Source organism: Dromaius novaehollandiae, chromosome 6 (genome assembly GCF_036370855.1).
Source record: "Dromaius novaehollandiae isolate bDroNov1 chromosome 6, bDroNov1.hap1, whole genome shotgun sequence".
Classification (NCBI taxonomy): domain Eukaryota; kingdom Metazoa; phylum Chordata; class Aves; order Casuariiformes; family Dromaiidae; genus Dromaius; species Dromaius novaehollandiae.
Genome location: NC_088103.1, coordinates 29,657,561 through 29,672,669, shown reverse-complemented (window position 1 = coordinate 29,672,669; position 15,109 = coordinate 29,657,561). Strand labels below are relative to the sequence as shown.

The following is a 15,109-nucleotide window of genomic DNA, read 5'->3' as shown; positions in this document are numbered from 1 at the left end:
ATCAATAATTCGGGTGCAGTACATACTGATTTTAACAGTATAGTGACTTGTAGAAAATACCTCTGAAATTATTAATTTCCCTGAAGCCTTGCAGACTTTGGAAATTCCGTATTCTCCTGTCATCTCTTTCCTGTGCATTGAGAGAGCTAGATGAGGCACAGAAGGAAATTGCTGCAAAAAGGCACAAGGGCTGTATTCTGTTGTCCCTACTGTATGGAGGCAGCAGTGTTTGTTTTATTTTTAATACTCTGAACAAGTAATAGCCTTTCTTGTGAAACCTGGGTCATACTGCTATATAGTATTATATAATCAACATTATAATAATTATGTACCACCTCATAATTGTATTATTGTGATCATAAAGGCAGAAGAATATACCGCACAGCATGCTTCTCATCTTTCAGAACTGAAAGAGATTTTCAGTTAGTTTGCTTTTTGCTGATTGGAGTGTGTATTTTAGAACATGAACCCAGCAAAACTGGTAAATTAAAAATGAAAGGCATCTAATAAAATCAGTCAGTATTGGATATAGTTATTACTTTCCCAGCTGTAATAGTAGATAAACTCTGTGTCACTCTAATCAGTGACTTAATTCACTACCTAATCTAATCATAGGCAGTGACCTGCCTATTCATCCAGAATTCCTGAATGTGCCAAATAAATATCAAAGTTTAATTTCCGTTAGAGCTCTGTCTTGTCGGTTCTCAAGTAAAGAAGGGCAGGTAGGAGAACAAAAAATTTCAGGTTTGAAAGACAGTTTTTAAAGAATTGTTAATCAAATTACTTACTAAGTTGTTTTAAACTTATTATTTCGTTAGCCTGAACACATCTTCCCTTTTAAATTTCCTAACTGCAGTAAATATCTTTTAGAGTAAGGAGAAAAAAACACAAATGTTTTCCTTTTCCATGCAATTTCTTGCCTAAAACTGCAGTCTATTTTAATGTTTCCTTTGTCCTTTCTTTTCATTTCATTGCATCTCAGTACAGCACATGTAAAGAAAGCTTCTGATTCAAAGCGAGTTCTGTAAGTTTGCTCTCAGTACTTGATAGCTATATTGCTTTTGCCAGCTGATGTCGTAGACGATGTTTCCGTATATGCTTGTGTGTGTGCTTGGCTTACCTGCTTATACATTTTAGTCTGTGGCCTACCTGCGCTATCAAATGTGAAATAAGGCATGAACGAAGCTCTGCCGTTTCCATCTCCGCTATACTAGATTTCTCCAGACATGTGCATCTAGTCTCAGAATAAATTTTCTAGGATTTTTGCAGAGACTCATTAGATTGTATTGAGGGCATTGGGGAGAGAGAGACCATTTAGTTGGTTTAATTTGAAAATCTTAATCTGGCACAGTCCTGTTAAATATTTTAATATATGGATGTGTGACGAGATTCATCAACTTCAACACCAGTTTATACCAGCTAGGGTATAAGGCATGACTTTTATTTTTAAGCGGATTTCTTAAGGAAATAAAGTTATAGTTTGTACTTAAACAGTTATTCTGCCTTTGGCTGTCAGTCTCCCCATCCATCAATTACTTCTAAGCCTGTTGGCCACTTTAGCTAAATTTGACAGAGAGGTAGAGGTCTCAGTAATTAATAAATTCATATAAGAATCATTACAATTGATGTCTGGATACAGGGGGAAAGTTCAAATTAGTACCAAAGTTTGAGGAAGAGCAGCAGGTTTTTTGCTGTTTAGCTTAGTGAGAAGATGGGATGCATGAACAAACCACAACCTGAACTGCCTTTTGCGTAGCTGCTGGATATGGACAGGAGTTGAGAATACTATGGAGAGATGAAGGAGGGGTGCTGAGGGTGTTATGACAAGATGCCTTGAAGAATATACAGAGAAAGCTGTCGTAGAATATATTGGCCAGATAGCTTTAGGAAACTGTGCTAGTTCTGCTGTGCATAAACAGTTTGCTCTTTTTTATGTTCATTAATGCAGTATCGAAATATTTAACATGCATTCATTTTATATATTAGAAGCTCACATAGGGAAGAAATTCTCTTTAAACTACCACATTGATTAGTTCAGCTATTGTTGCTCTCTATCTACTATTTCTAATTATGGTAAAATATTTCAAAAACTTTAGTTGCTGGATACATGTTTGGTGTTGATATTTTGCTTATGTAAAATTTCTAAAAGGAAGTATTGGCAACAAAGTTCTTGCTACATTCTTTTGAGAAAGGTACGTATTTTAATCACTACTTTACAAGTGGTAATCAGAGAATCGAAGTAATTTGAAAGGTCCACATGTTAAATCAGTAAAAGAACAGAGATTAGAAGTCCTGTCTTCAATACACTAGATCCTGCTAGCGGTCTCCATGTGCAGTACCTGATATGTCAACCAAAGCCATCTATGCAGTGGATATAGAAACCGAAATCACTTGGCTTTAAGATGCAAACTATAGTTGTTTATTATTAATGTATGGAAAGCTCTAGGAAAATATAATTTTTCTATTAAAGCCATTATAATTAATTGTAGCAACATCTTTTAATTAATCCAAAATTAGAATAACATAAAATGTAATACTGTAAAAAAATTTAACCATAGATGTCCCTGTAAGTCCAAATTATATAGTGATATTTAATTTAATTTTAATTAAATTAAATTTTTTTAATTTTCCAGTAGAAAAAGTATTCATCAGTCAAAGCATAAATCAGCACATGTATCAGGTGTTTTAAAAGGTAGAAAGTAGGTGTACAAAACTCTAAGTCTCTCATCTTCGTTCACGTACAGGTTTATAATTGGAGATCTTTCAGATTCTGAAAGTGATATATTTGAGCAGTTGAAGGAGTGGGACACAAATTCAACCGAAGAGCAACAGAAAGCTTTCTGTCATGGAATAGAACTCATTCCCTGGTATGTGTTATCAATCAGAGCTGATGTCCATCAGTTCATGCTGCAAGGGGCAACTGTCATTCATTATGACCAGGACACACATCTCTCAGCACGTTGTTTTCTTCAGCTTCAGCCTGACAATAGTACTTTGACTTGGACAAAACCCACAACAGTTTGCCCTGCAAATACTAAAGCAAAATTGAGTGTGGCAAGTAATGCTCCTGAGCTTGGTAAATACCAGTTTCTTGGCAATACTGGACTAAATGGATTGGTGGAAGGTTTTTTGGATTTGTTTTCAGCAAAGGCTGTATATATGGGACACCCTGGCATTGATATGCACACTGTGTGTGTTCAAAATAAACTGTGTAATATGTCTCTTGAAGAAAATGGTATAACACTACTTTATGGACTTCAGACTACTGATAATAAGTTGCTGCACTTTGTTGCTCCAAAATATACTGCCAGAATGCTATACGATGGATTGCTGGAATTGTCTAAAGCTGTAAGAAAAATGAGGTGCTTCCCTGATCAAAGGCTACAGTGGCTACGGAAACAGTATGTCAGCCTTTACCAGGTAAAAAGACATTGTGATTATCTATAAGAAAAGAAAAGTTCAAAGGTAGCAACAACTTAGTGTTATGCAATTAGTTCCTATTGTTAGTAAGCTAAGATGAAAGACGCATGCCAAATCACCAACTTTGTAACATGGTCTGATTCTCTGGATAATGTTTTCAATACACTGAAGATAAATCTTTTTTATTACAAAGTTCTTCATATATTTTGAATTTTGGAATAAGCAGCAAAGAATGAGTGTAAGTAGGATGCTGAAATATTGAGTGCTGAGAGTCAAAACAGCAAACAAAATTTTTTACTAATGTTTTAAAAAGACCCATCATATTGATGCAATAATGATGTTCGATATTTCGTTGAAAGAAAATGTGTCTGTTCTTTGGCAGTTATTCTCCTTGTTTTGTTAATGCTGTGAATTTTTGTAGGAGGATGGAAGGTTTGAAGGCCCAACCTTGGCTCAGGCTGTTGAACTGTTTGGAGGCAGACGATGGAGTGCAAGAAATACAAGCACAGGAACCCTTACCAAAAACACTGAGAAACCTAGTATACAGAGAAACAACACTCTGGGAATAAACACAGCCAAGAAAAAGAAGAAAGTACTCATGAGGGTAGAATATTTTGTTATTCATCTTCTGTTATTTATTTGGCTGATTTGTTTCTTTCTTGTAGTTATTGTGTAGCTAACTATGTATTCTGAACCAGAGAAAAGATATTAGATGATAATTTTAAAATTGTTTATTGGAGTTTCAGGTTTTTGGCTTATTATTTTCAATCAGCTTTTTTTTTGGGGGGGGGGTTGTGGGGTTTTTTTTTTTTTCCTCATGCTCGGAGCTTTCTCAGTACATGTGGGCACTGGACAAACAGAAGGGGACAGAATCTGATTTGAGACCATTAGATGCTACCTTAATGTAAAAGTTAAATGTGTTAATAATAAAAATAGCAACATGCAGAGAGATGTGTGGAGGTTGTAGTCCCTTTCTTTGCTCCTTTTCATTTATGTGTTCCCAAAAACATCACCAGAATTCTTCTGCCTCATATTAGCATGAAGTTTTATCTCACGTGGCTTACAGGAACACTGGACAGTGTATCCTGGTTTTCCTGGACTCAGCCACTCTCCTCTTTTTCTGGACTCAGCCACTTTCAGCAGTAGCCAGAAGAGAAAAATATGCAGGACCTAGCAGCTCTATGCTGTCTAAATACTCTAGTAGGCAGGTAGAAGTCGTCCTCAAATGACAAGATCCATCCTCTTTAGGGCTCCTATGCACCAGTGGAATAGTGTAAAACCAGCTGGACCACATTAGAGAGGGGCAATCATTGTCTTCTTCTATGTGATGTCACACTGAGGTAACACCTAATGTTCCCACACTCCATTACGTATCTTTTGTGATGCTTAAGTTGCCTTTTTTCTACTTAGATGGTTTCACTGACAGTGCACTTACTAGCTTTACAGGAGCCTGTTTCATATAGAATAGCTGATTCATCTCATGATTTTGTTGCAGATGACACTGATTAAGGATGAAAAAAAGTTGAATTTTCAGACTGTTTATTATGGTGCTCACTATTTCTAGGGTGAAAGTGGAGAGGCCACTGATGATGAAATGGCAACTCGGAAGGCAAAAAGCTGTAAGGAATATCGTAATAGAAGTGGTTCAGATCCCCAAGATATTGATGAACAAGAAGAATCAGGTAGATATATAGCCTCACTACTTAGAAGTCCTTCAGGGTTTTGCTCAAAATCTTTTCATACAGACGCTTTTTACAGCATTGAAAATACATTTGTGATATACAACTGCTTTTTGCAACTTGAGACTCCAAATGGTATAAACTTTTAAAACTAACTTCCGTAATTGTTTATGACTGTTCTTTCATTTTGTTTCAGTAGCACTTTCTTTCTAGCAAAACCAAGTGGTTATATGAGTGTTGTTCAGAATTTATCTTTTTGACTATCTTGGGACAAATCTAGAATCTCTTTAGAATTTTACTAAATGTTGATGAATTATGGTGTAAGTCTCTTGGAAGAAAGCATTTTTATTGAGCTAGATGTTATAATAGTGCTGCTAACTTCTGTTTTCTCCATAGATCAGAGTATTATTATTAATGCTTCTCCATCTAACACCGTGTCATCAAGAAGAGCTCACTCTCTGACAGCATCTGGATCTCCTAATTCAGCAGCTGCAACATCTTCACCAGCAAGACCAGTCTCCTCTCCAGTAATGTGTTCAAGCAAGAGTCAATCTAGGTACAGACAAAATCAGTGCTTTGATTGAAAAAGAAAAATGTTGCTGTAACTTAATTATGATCAAATGTGGTTTTCATGAAAAACTTCTACAAAATCTTACAAAAACAGCACTAGAAATTTGATTAGCCCTTTGATAGACATCTAAAACACATTATGGAACAACATAGGACATTTGAGCTGAAATACCATACATCTGAGGGTAACTTTGTAAAAAGTGACTAAACAGCATGCTTCAGTTAATAAGTCTATTACAGAAGCAGACTGGCATGCTGTCACAAAACGTACATAAATACAAAGCATACTTCTTTCTCCAGATCTTCTCCAAAACATAATTATAGATATCTTATGTATTTTGAAAATCAACAGAAATGTTGTAGATGTGTTAACTAAAGTACTGAGAGTGCTCAGCACAAGTCATTTCTGCCTAGAGGAATATTAACTTTTGCTAAGGTTTCTGGTGATGGTTGCAGAATGTCAGGGAACTGAAGGAACAGTTTTGAAATCTTTCATCTCTTACAGTCTTCCCTTTTCTCCCTTAACATTCCTTATTGTTCAGTCACTAACACAGTGCAAAGGGTCATGCTGTGATTGTGCAGTGACACAATGCACTAATGCATTAATTCTATTAATAGTAATAATAATAGTAATATAACAATGATAATGTATCAGGGATGTGGATGGTACTTTATGACATACAGGAAGACAGTCTCAACAGAGGTCTTCCAGTGCTTTTTAACATAGTGAGTGCTGCGGTGTGGGTATAAGTATGGATCTTGCAGTTGCAAGGAGCGCCAAGTGGTAAAGAATGGAAGAGATTGCTGCTGGTAGAATATTATTTTTAGAGAGACATGTCCCTCATAATTGTTTGTACTGCCTATTTTACAGGGATTTTTCACATTTAAAATAGTTAGCTTTGACAGTGGGAGAGAGTGGGAGAGCCTCCTGTGGGTATCTACTATGGAAGGCTGGCTGCTTCTCGACACCACTTTCTGAAACTCTTACTGCATTCTTGACTTTCAGGTCTTCACTCCATCATTCAGAACCGGCATATGCCAGAGTAGGATTTATCTCTGTAAGGCATCTGTGCTTTTTTTTTTTTTTTTTTTTTTTTTTGGACTGGAGCAATTTTCTTTTCAATGAAGTGAAGAAATACTGCATTGCTTCCTCTGGAAATTGCTTGTTTTGTGAATCTGCGTTTTGCTTTGTATGCCAAAACAGTTGTTATTCTGTAAATGAGATTAAGAGGCTCAACTGAGAACTCACATTCCCAGGAGAAGGGCAGCTAATGTTCCTTAAATCCTCTCGATCCTGGGTTTTGTACAAATCTCTGTATAGCTTAGCCCTGTGGGCCTCCCCGAGTTATGACAGGTTTTCCCTAAGCTGGATGGCAAAGCTGTCTGGAAACTGTGTAATGTTGCTCGGTAGAGCTCTTACCGACTTGATACGCCCCTTTATGCTAGAATTTGCAGGAGGTTACTCTGGATGCAGCTTTAAGGGGTGTTCTCATTTGTCCTGAGGAAATCTTCCTGGGAACAGAATTACACATTTATCCATTACTCTGCCCCACTTTTTATGAGCCATTAAGGGACTTGGAGCACTGGCGAGAGTCTTACTCTTGGTCTTTACATCCCTTAATGGATCTGAATTGTGCTTATCAGTTTTCATGTGTATGGATACTTTTCATATCCTAAAAGAAATAAATATATGCAGTACATAATTTGTAATTAGTACATCTAAGCTATCAAATAGTTGGCTCTCTGCTTTACTGCAAAGTCCTGTGATTATCCACACTGTATGGGTGTTAATTCACTCCTTGGATCTGTTTTGGAGTAAACCAGCCAGTTGCCCCAAGGTGGAATTTAGGTACAGTTCTGGGAATATAGCCCCAGGGACTGCTGCCTTTAGATGGTGTGGATGCAGAGCTGACTAGGTTTCAATCTGTCTGCAATATACCCCAGCTGTTTGGGAACTGAGCTAGTGCCGCCTATGGGAGGGAGGAGGTGGAAAAGGGGAGGTAAGGCCATTGGGAAATAGGCACCAGAATGTGGAGAATTAGAGAGGGACTTATTTACAAAGAGAGCTTCCTCTTATATTATCTTATATTATAACCCAGATTGCTCCTACTTACACAACTGGGGGACATGAGGGAGTGAGGCGTCTTTTTTTTTTTTTTTTTTTTTTTTTTAACAACCTGGGATACTACCTGTGGAAGTACTGTAGTAGTTACTTGTTAGTGACCAAATCCCATGAAATGCTGAGCATGCTCATCTGCTGCTGCTGGCCTATTCTGGACTCTATACAGTTCTAGTCTGTTTTCTGGAGCCAAGAGACTTGCTTCATGATAGTTTATTTTTCTTGTCTCACAAAAATGTTAGGAGTAGTCTTAGCCAAAAAGTTACGTGCAGCATGTCAGTACTTACCATAGTGATGCCAAACAAATGGAAAATTATCAGTTGAAGTAGATGGTATTTTTAATATATTTTAAATTACATTTGGTTTTCAATTGCATGCATCCATGCCAGGCCAGGAATGAATGAGGAATCTGATCTAGTGTATCCACATTAAAAAAAAAAAAAAAAAAAAAGGACTGCTTACAGCACAAATTTCAAGGGACTGTAAATGTGTAAGAGCCTGGACAGGAAGTTGGTCTTGTTTCCCTGTTACAGCTGTTGGATCTGCTTGTACTGAACCTGATGACAGAATTCATAGATTAATGGATTTGCAGATGTGTACCTGATGTTGGACACATGGTAACCTAGCCTGATATTTGGTAGAAAATGCTGTAACTTCTGGAATTAGTTACAGTTTGGACTAGATAATTAGTCTTGATATTTGTACTGGCTGTTTAGATCCCTCCCTTTTCATGATGTTGGCACTGGTGGATCCCGTTCCTCGAGTGTGTGTTAGTTGTTTAAGCTCAGGAGTTGGCCCATCTGGCTGTCCTCATTACAGACTAGTACTTGAAATTCCCTAAGGGCTTATTCATACAAGGAGAAGTTCAAGTCATGGCCAAGCTACACTTGCTAGTCCATGTCCTGTAGTAGCAGTCTAAAGATTTTGGGAGGTGGATTTTGGAAAGTTACTATTCTGCTTCAGGACTGTTTTCTGTTGAACAACTTAGGTTGACAATTGCAGTTACGAAGAAATTGGCTGGGCTCGATATTACTCAAGCTCTCAGGTTTTATTGACTTCTTTTATGTATATATTAACTGTGAAGAATACTCTTTCTTGGTTTTGATATAAAAAATAATTAGCTTAAACTGTTGCTGAAAATAGGCTGAACCAGCTTATTTTACTTTCGCCTGAAATGGACAGGAACACTCACTCACTCAAATATCACATCTCAAATAGAGTGTGGTAACTGCACTTACAGTTGATCTGCACTGTATTTAAAGAAAAAGATTTCATTCTCACAGCATGAACCAGGCATGTTTTTGGCCGCCTGAATAATGGGGCTTCTGGAAAGAGAGGCCTTGTTTGGATCAAAGGGTCAACGTATGGAATAGGAATGGATCTGTGCATTGCACTCCAACGAACTTCCACTCATTTGCACCAAACAATTAGTTATTTTTGTGATCATTTTCTTCATTTGCTCTCAAGAGATTCCAGTCTGTGTTCCCTTCCTTCAGCCCAAGAAGCTGAAAGAAGGAAATCCCTAGAACCTTGTTTCTTTAAGAAGGAGATGGCCTCCAGAGGCTACTATGAAGCCTAAAAGAAGAAGCAGCTTGTCCTGTCTTTGAGCTGTCTGATGGTACTCCTGACTGTTTTGGGGAAGTACCTGGGAAACCCATGTGGCTGGGAAATAATGAGGGTTGAGTGCTAGGAAATCTCTATCCACTTAGATTTTTTTCTTTTTTTTCTTAGCATTGCGCTTTAAGGAGTTCTGTATCTCTCTTAATTTCTCTCTTAGCAAGCCTTCAATGATGCTCATAAACACAGGATGTGTTCTTTAAAGCTTGTGCTACAGGAATGCTGGCATTTTTTTGTTAAAAGAGAAAATGAGAAAGCTTTCATTTGTGCCATTTAAATCAGGCCCTTCTGCACAAGGAAGAGTTCTGAACAGCATTTACATTATTTGTTCTGGCAAAATATGCAATTCTCCTGAGGGAAATGAAGGGCCACTATGAAAAAAGAAAGTACAAACTGTCATTATACACACCATAAGATACTGCTTTTTTGCTTCTTTCGAAATTTGATAATACATACATTAAGAACCACAAATAAGCTGTTAATGCAGTGATGTGTAATATTTCAGTGTGTGTAAATTAAATGTAACCAAGCTTACAGCAATCTCTTTTCTGATTTAGCACATGGAGCAGCAGTAGCTGGCATGGTCGAGTTAAAGGGGGAATGAAGGGCTTTCAGAACTTCATGGTTTCTGATAGTAATATGACTTTTGTGGAATTCGTGGAGCTCTTCAAATCTTTCAGGTAAATTGTATTTTTATTTTGTATTGACCTAATTCACCCAAGTTTACGAAGGAGCAAAAATTGAACTTGCCAACTGTTTTCACAGTGTTCGGAGCCGGAAGGATCTTAAAGACCTTTTTGATGTCTATGCAGTGCCATGCAATCGATCCGGTCTAGAGCCTACTCCACTTTATACTAATTTGAAGATAGATGAAAATAGCAGCGGATTCCAGCCTGATTTAGGTGTGTTAAAGAAGAAAATATAACTGTTATACTACTGAACAGTTTCAGTTATTGGCCTTAAAAAAAGTGTCTCAGTCAGTCTTACAAAGGACAGTAAATTATAAGTTTAACTATAGAATAGCTGCCGTATCTCCATGATTCCTCAGAAATTAGACGGAGAAAAAGTATACTTGCTTTGTATTAGATATATTTGTAACTGGTATAGGAGAGGCATAAAATTTTTTGCTGAAAATTTTGCACCCAGTATGTGGTTGGGCAGAAACTCTGGAATCTACTGTAGGGCCAGCTAAAATAGTGAGCAAAAGTAGAGAGGAGAAATGAAGAGACTGGTTTGGTTGTTTGGTTGATTGGTTTGTTTTCTACCTGCTTTCCTTGTAAATCTGCCTTATGTGGAAGAAGAACTATACGTTAGTGCTAAAATATTCAAGTGTTTTTTACTTTTTTTTTCAGATTTGTTGACTAGGAATGTTTCAGACCTTGGTTTGTTCATAAAGAGTAGGCAGCAGCTGTCAGATAACCAGAGGCAAATATCTGATGCTATTGCTGCTGCCAGTATTGTAACTAATGGTACTGGAGTTGAAAGCACATCGCTGGGAGTATTTGGAGTGGGCATCCAGCAGCTAAACGACTTCTTAGTGAACTGCCAAGGAGAACACTGCACTTATGATGAAATCCTCAGTATTATCCAGGTCTGTAATAAAAACATCTTGCAATTCCGTATACTAAGACTCTTGTTCCTTCTGTTTTCCCTGCCAGTATTGTCTGCCTGGAATTCAGAATACTATAGGTATGTGGATATCTCCTTTCAGACAACTGTTGTCTCTGCAGTTTGCTTGAAAATCATTCTGTAAGTGTGCCCAGCAGTTTTGTTTCAAGAGACCAAGTTTTTACTTTGTAGTCCTTGTTTCTACTTGATAAATTTAAAATGTAGTATTTTGTTTATTATGGGCTATAAACTTGTGCAGATGTCCATAAGTATGCCCATAAAAAGAAAAAATAAGTTGAGGCGAATAAACACTTTTATTGGCTGTGAGTGCTTTACATGGGAAGGGACATCAAGACTTGGAAACATTATTCATGCCATTGCCTTGTTTTCTCCTTGTCTGTAACCACCTTTGATACAACTTATCCCTAACTTGGAAAGTCATGTTAAAACAACACCATTTCCACGTATTTTTATTTTGTTTCAAATATTTTATTCCAACCTTTAGTCAAAACAGTCATCCTCTCAAAGGAAACATCGAAGTACTACACCATCTCTCTCTCTCCAATTCAAGATGATGATGTGTTCTGTTTAAGCACAACAGATAGGAGAAGGGTCCATGATTACAGATCTTTCTTAATTTCTGCTTAAGTGCTGACCCTGCTTTGAAGAGGAGGTTGGATTAGATGACTTCCCAATGTCCCTTCCGACCTGAATGATTCTATGATTCTGCAGTTACTGGTTTCATATACTTGTTAACCAATTTGCAAAACAAGCACAAGCGTACTGCAGACATTTAACTACTTAAGCCACATAAATACTGTTTTTGGATACTGACTGATTCCTTTGATGTACAAGCTATAAAAATATGAAAAAGCCTTATCTGTAAAAATTATTATAACATAATCTCTTAATTTTCTTCTTCTTTACAGAAATTTGAACCCAGTGTGAATATGTGTCAGCAAGGGCTACTGTCTTTTGAAGGATTTGCAAGGTAATTAATTATGTTAATTTATATATATATAAAGGTGGCACTAGTATATTGATGTTTGCATGACATTCACAAAATACTCAGCACAGCATAAAATTTCCTCACATCTTCTCACCTCTAGATTTTTGATGGATAAAGACAACTTTGCCTCCAAAAACGATGAGTCACAAGAGAATGCTGAGGAATTGCAGTTTCCACTGTCATATTATTACATTGAATCTTCACACAATACTTACCTTACTGGCCATCAGCTTAAAGGGGAATCCTCGGTAGAGCTCTACAGCCAGGTACAAAGGATTAGATCATTGTGTAGTTTTCAACATGAACTTGTTTGTTTAACTAGCAAGTCTCAGAAACATGACCTTTTTGCTTTGAAAACCAAAATGTTCTAAGCCCCTGCTTGTAAAATGTTGGAAAACATGATGTGTGGGAAAGCTGCCTGTGAGTGCAGTTGTGCTCAGATGCCTTTTCTAGGGCAAAAAATGGGTTTAGTTTGAGATTCATAGCTTTTAGACACTAGTCAGTCTGACCCAACCTACTATAATTAGACTTTCCCACAGGAAAGACTGATCTAATATTTTAGTTCATTCAGATGTCAAAAACACTATTCAAATACTGTACATTGCACTGCAAAGAAATTTCAAATAGAACTATAACTTCTAAAAACATTACTTCTAGGAATATTCTACAGTTTTTTTAGCCTTTATGCCCAATTGGTGGTGAACAGGAAAAGAACAGTTTCTCCCTAGGGCTTGTGGTTCTGAGTTTGTTTGTATACGTATATTTGTCCGTCTTTGTGTTTACCAAATGCTAGAGAAAACATCAAACTTCTGTGAGTGGCGTTTTACTCTCAATGTTAATGACTCACCATGTTCATTAAATTGGGAAGGGTTCACCTGGAGTCACCTGTGCCACTTCTCTTTGAGTTTTAAGACAGAAGGGTGAAGCTGTGTTAGGAAAGCCTGAATAATGTGATTGCATAGCATAATGCAATTGCAAAGGAGGAGAAGAGTGGGAAAGCATGATGCGGGAAAGCCTCTTGCTGTCCCTCAAGTGCCTGGAGAAAGGAGGGCACTCTGTTCTAGCTCAGGGTGTCTGACTCTTGCAGGGAGTGGTGCTGTGCTGGCCATTGACACAACTGCCTGAAATCTAATTATTCAGATTTTGATAGAAGTAGTAAATTTTTCCTTATTCATATATGTTTTTGCTAGAGATGACTTTGACTATGGAGAGCTTTGTTTTTAGGGAAGTATTTAACTGTAATAAAGATAACTTTTTCAGGGATAGTCATGCTAAATAACAATAGCAATAATAATCTAACTCATCTATCAAAAGCCCAGAGCTTCTCCTTCTTTCCATCCTGCCTTCTTGCTTTCTTCAGTGGTTTTTCTAGCAAGTAGGGCTTCTAGTGAAAAAGGATGAATGTAAATCCAGCTTACTGTCATTAAGGAAGATGGCCTGGTACATTGGTGGTACATTCATCTAAGGTGTTTGCTAGAAATTATTTTCAGACCTCCTTTTATAAAACCAAAAAAAATGAAAAACCTACACCCCAAAATAGAATCAGCAAACAAATTGCAGCTGCCATACCGAGAAACTGTCATGGTAGCAACCAGGAAAACATTGCCATGTAGCTTCCCGACTGCTCATATTTCTAATATGGAAATGTTTCTGTCCCTGAGGACATCAACCTATGCAGTAAGAACCACTTTCTGTGAACAGATTCCATGTGTCCTGCAGAAGCACCATGAGTTTCTAAGCTTCATTTTACTTCCTCTAAGGACGTATATGCTTTCTTCTTAATTTTCCCACTGTTTCTCGGCCTGGGGAATGCAGTTAGCTGGAGACTGTAGCTTCTGTGGGCTGTGTTTACTCCACAGAGATTGCTCCTCCTAGCACTTTTTCTGAATCACTAGGCTTTCGTTTAGCTGTGCAATATCTGTCTTCTGCTTTGATGTCAGACTGTGGCTCATATCTGCTCACACTGTTCAATTGTGTTGTAGGTTCTCTTACAAGGCTGTAGAAGTGTAGAATTAGACTGCTGGGATGGCGATGATGGGATGCCCATCATTTATCATGGGCACACTCTTACTACTAAGATCTCTTTTAAGGTATGATGGTAATTGCATATAGAAATTAAAAATGAAAAGAAATGAATTTTTTTTCTCTAATGAAGGAAACAATTCTCCTAGAAGAATACATATCCTAACAGGTCTATAACATAAAACAGAAACTATGCAGTACTTCATGAAAACTGCTCTTCATGAGAAAATTAGAACACCTCAATTATAAATGTTATGCTTTTCAAATTAGTTTTTGTAGCATATGTAGTATAATTTTCTGTAGACTTAGTTTCAACATAACTATAAATATCTGCATTCAGTTCTGCTGTAGCAAGATGCTAGGCTGATCTGTAGGAGTTCCGCTTTTGGGAGCAAATTGTGGATTCTTCTTAGAGGAGAAGACAGATCCCTTTTCTCCCCTTTCAACTAGTAATAAGTTAACTGAATGCTGCAGAATAATCATATATTCTTACAGTAATCTTTCTTCCTCATAGGAGGTAGTCGAAGCCATTGATCGCAATGCCTTTATCACCTCTGACATGCCAATTATCATATCCATAGAAAACCACTGTTCTTTGCCTCAGCAACGCAAGATGGCTGACATTTTCAAGGTAGGCCACAGAGTGTACTAAATTATTCTAAGTGCATGCCTGGGGATTTTTCATAATATTTCACATGCTCTCAATGTTTCAGGGTGTATTTGGAGATAAGCTGGTAACAAAGTTTTTATTTGAGAGTGACTTTTCTGATGATCCCATGCTTCCTTCACCTGGCCAATTGAGAAGAAAAATCCTGCTTAAAAACAAGAAGCTCAAAGCCCATCAAACACCAGTGGATATATTGAAACAAAAGGTATAGTCTTTCCTTAATAGCAAGAAACTTTTCTTAGAACTTTTGTTAGAAGTAATTGATTTTTTTTGCCATTCTTGTATGTGTAGCAGAATAATCTGATGCATATTCATGCTTGGGGGACTCCCAGTGGTTTGCAACACCTGCAAATAAATAGAGAAGCCACACAGTAAGGTACAGATACACCATCACAGAA

General features: G+C 37.3%; 1 protein-coding gene across 4 annotated transcripts in view; it reads left to right on the top strand.

Annotated features, from left to right (window-relative positions):
• PLCE1 (phospholipase C epsilon 1) overlaps positions 1–15,109 on the top strand; it is a 169,640-nt gene that overhangs the window by 126,939 nt on the left and 27,592 nt on the right. For all 4 annotated transcript variants that reach the window (XM_064514040.1, XM_064514041.1, XM_064514038.1 and 1 more), the window contains exons 8-19: positions 2,745–3,420; positions 3,842–4,024; positions 4,985–5,102; positions 5,496–5,655; positions 9,963–10,085; positions 10,171–10,307; positions 10,758–10,996; positions 11,943–12,004; positions 12,123–12,288; positions 14,005–14,112; positions 14,559–14,675; positions 14,758–14,916. In XM_064514040.1, the coding sequence (XP_064370110.1) occupies positions 2,745–3,420; positions 3,842–4,024; positions 4,985–5,102; positions 5,496–5,655; positions 9,963–10,085; positions 10,171–10,307; positions 10,758–10,996; positions 11,943–12,004; positions 12,123–12,288; positions 14,005–14,112; positions 14,559–14,675; positions 14,758–14,916 (2,248 nt within the window). The remainder of the gene's footprint in view (positions 1–2,744; positions 3,421–3,841; positions 4,025–4,984; positions 5,103–5,495; positions 5,656–9,962; positions 10,086–10,170; positions 10,308–10,757; positions 10,997–11,942; positions 12,005–12,122; positions 12,289–14,004; positions 14,113–14,558; positions 14,676–14,757; positions 14,917–15,109) is intronic.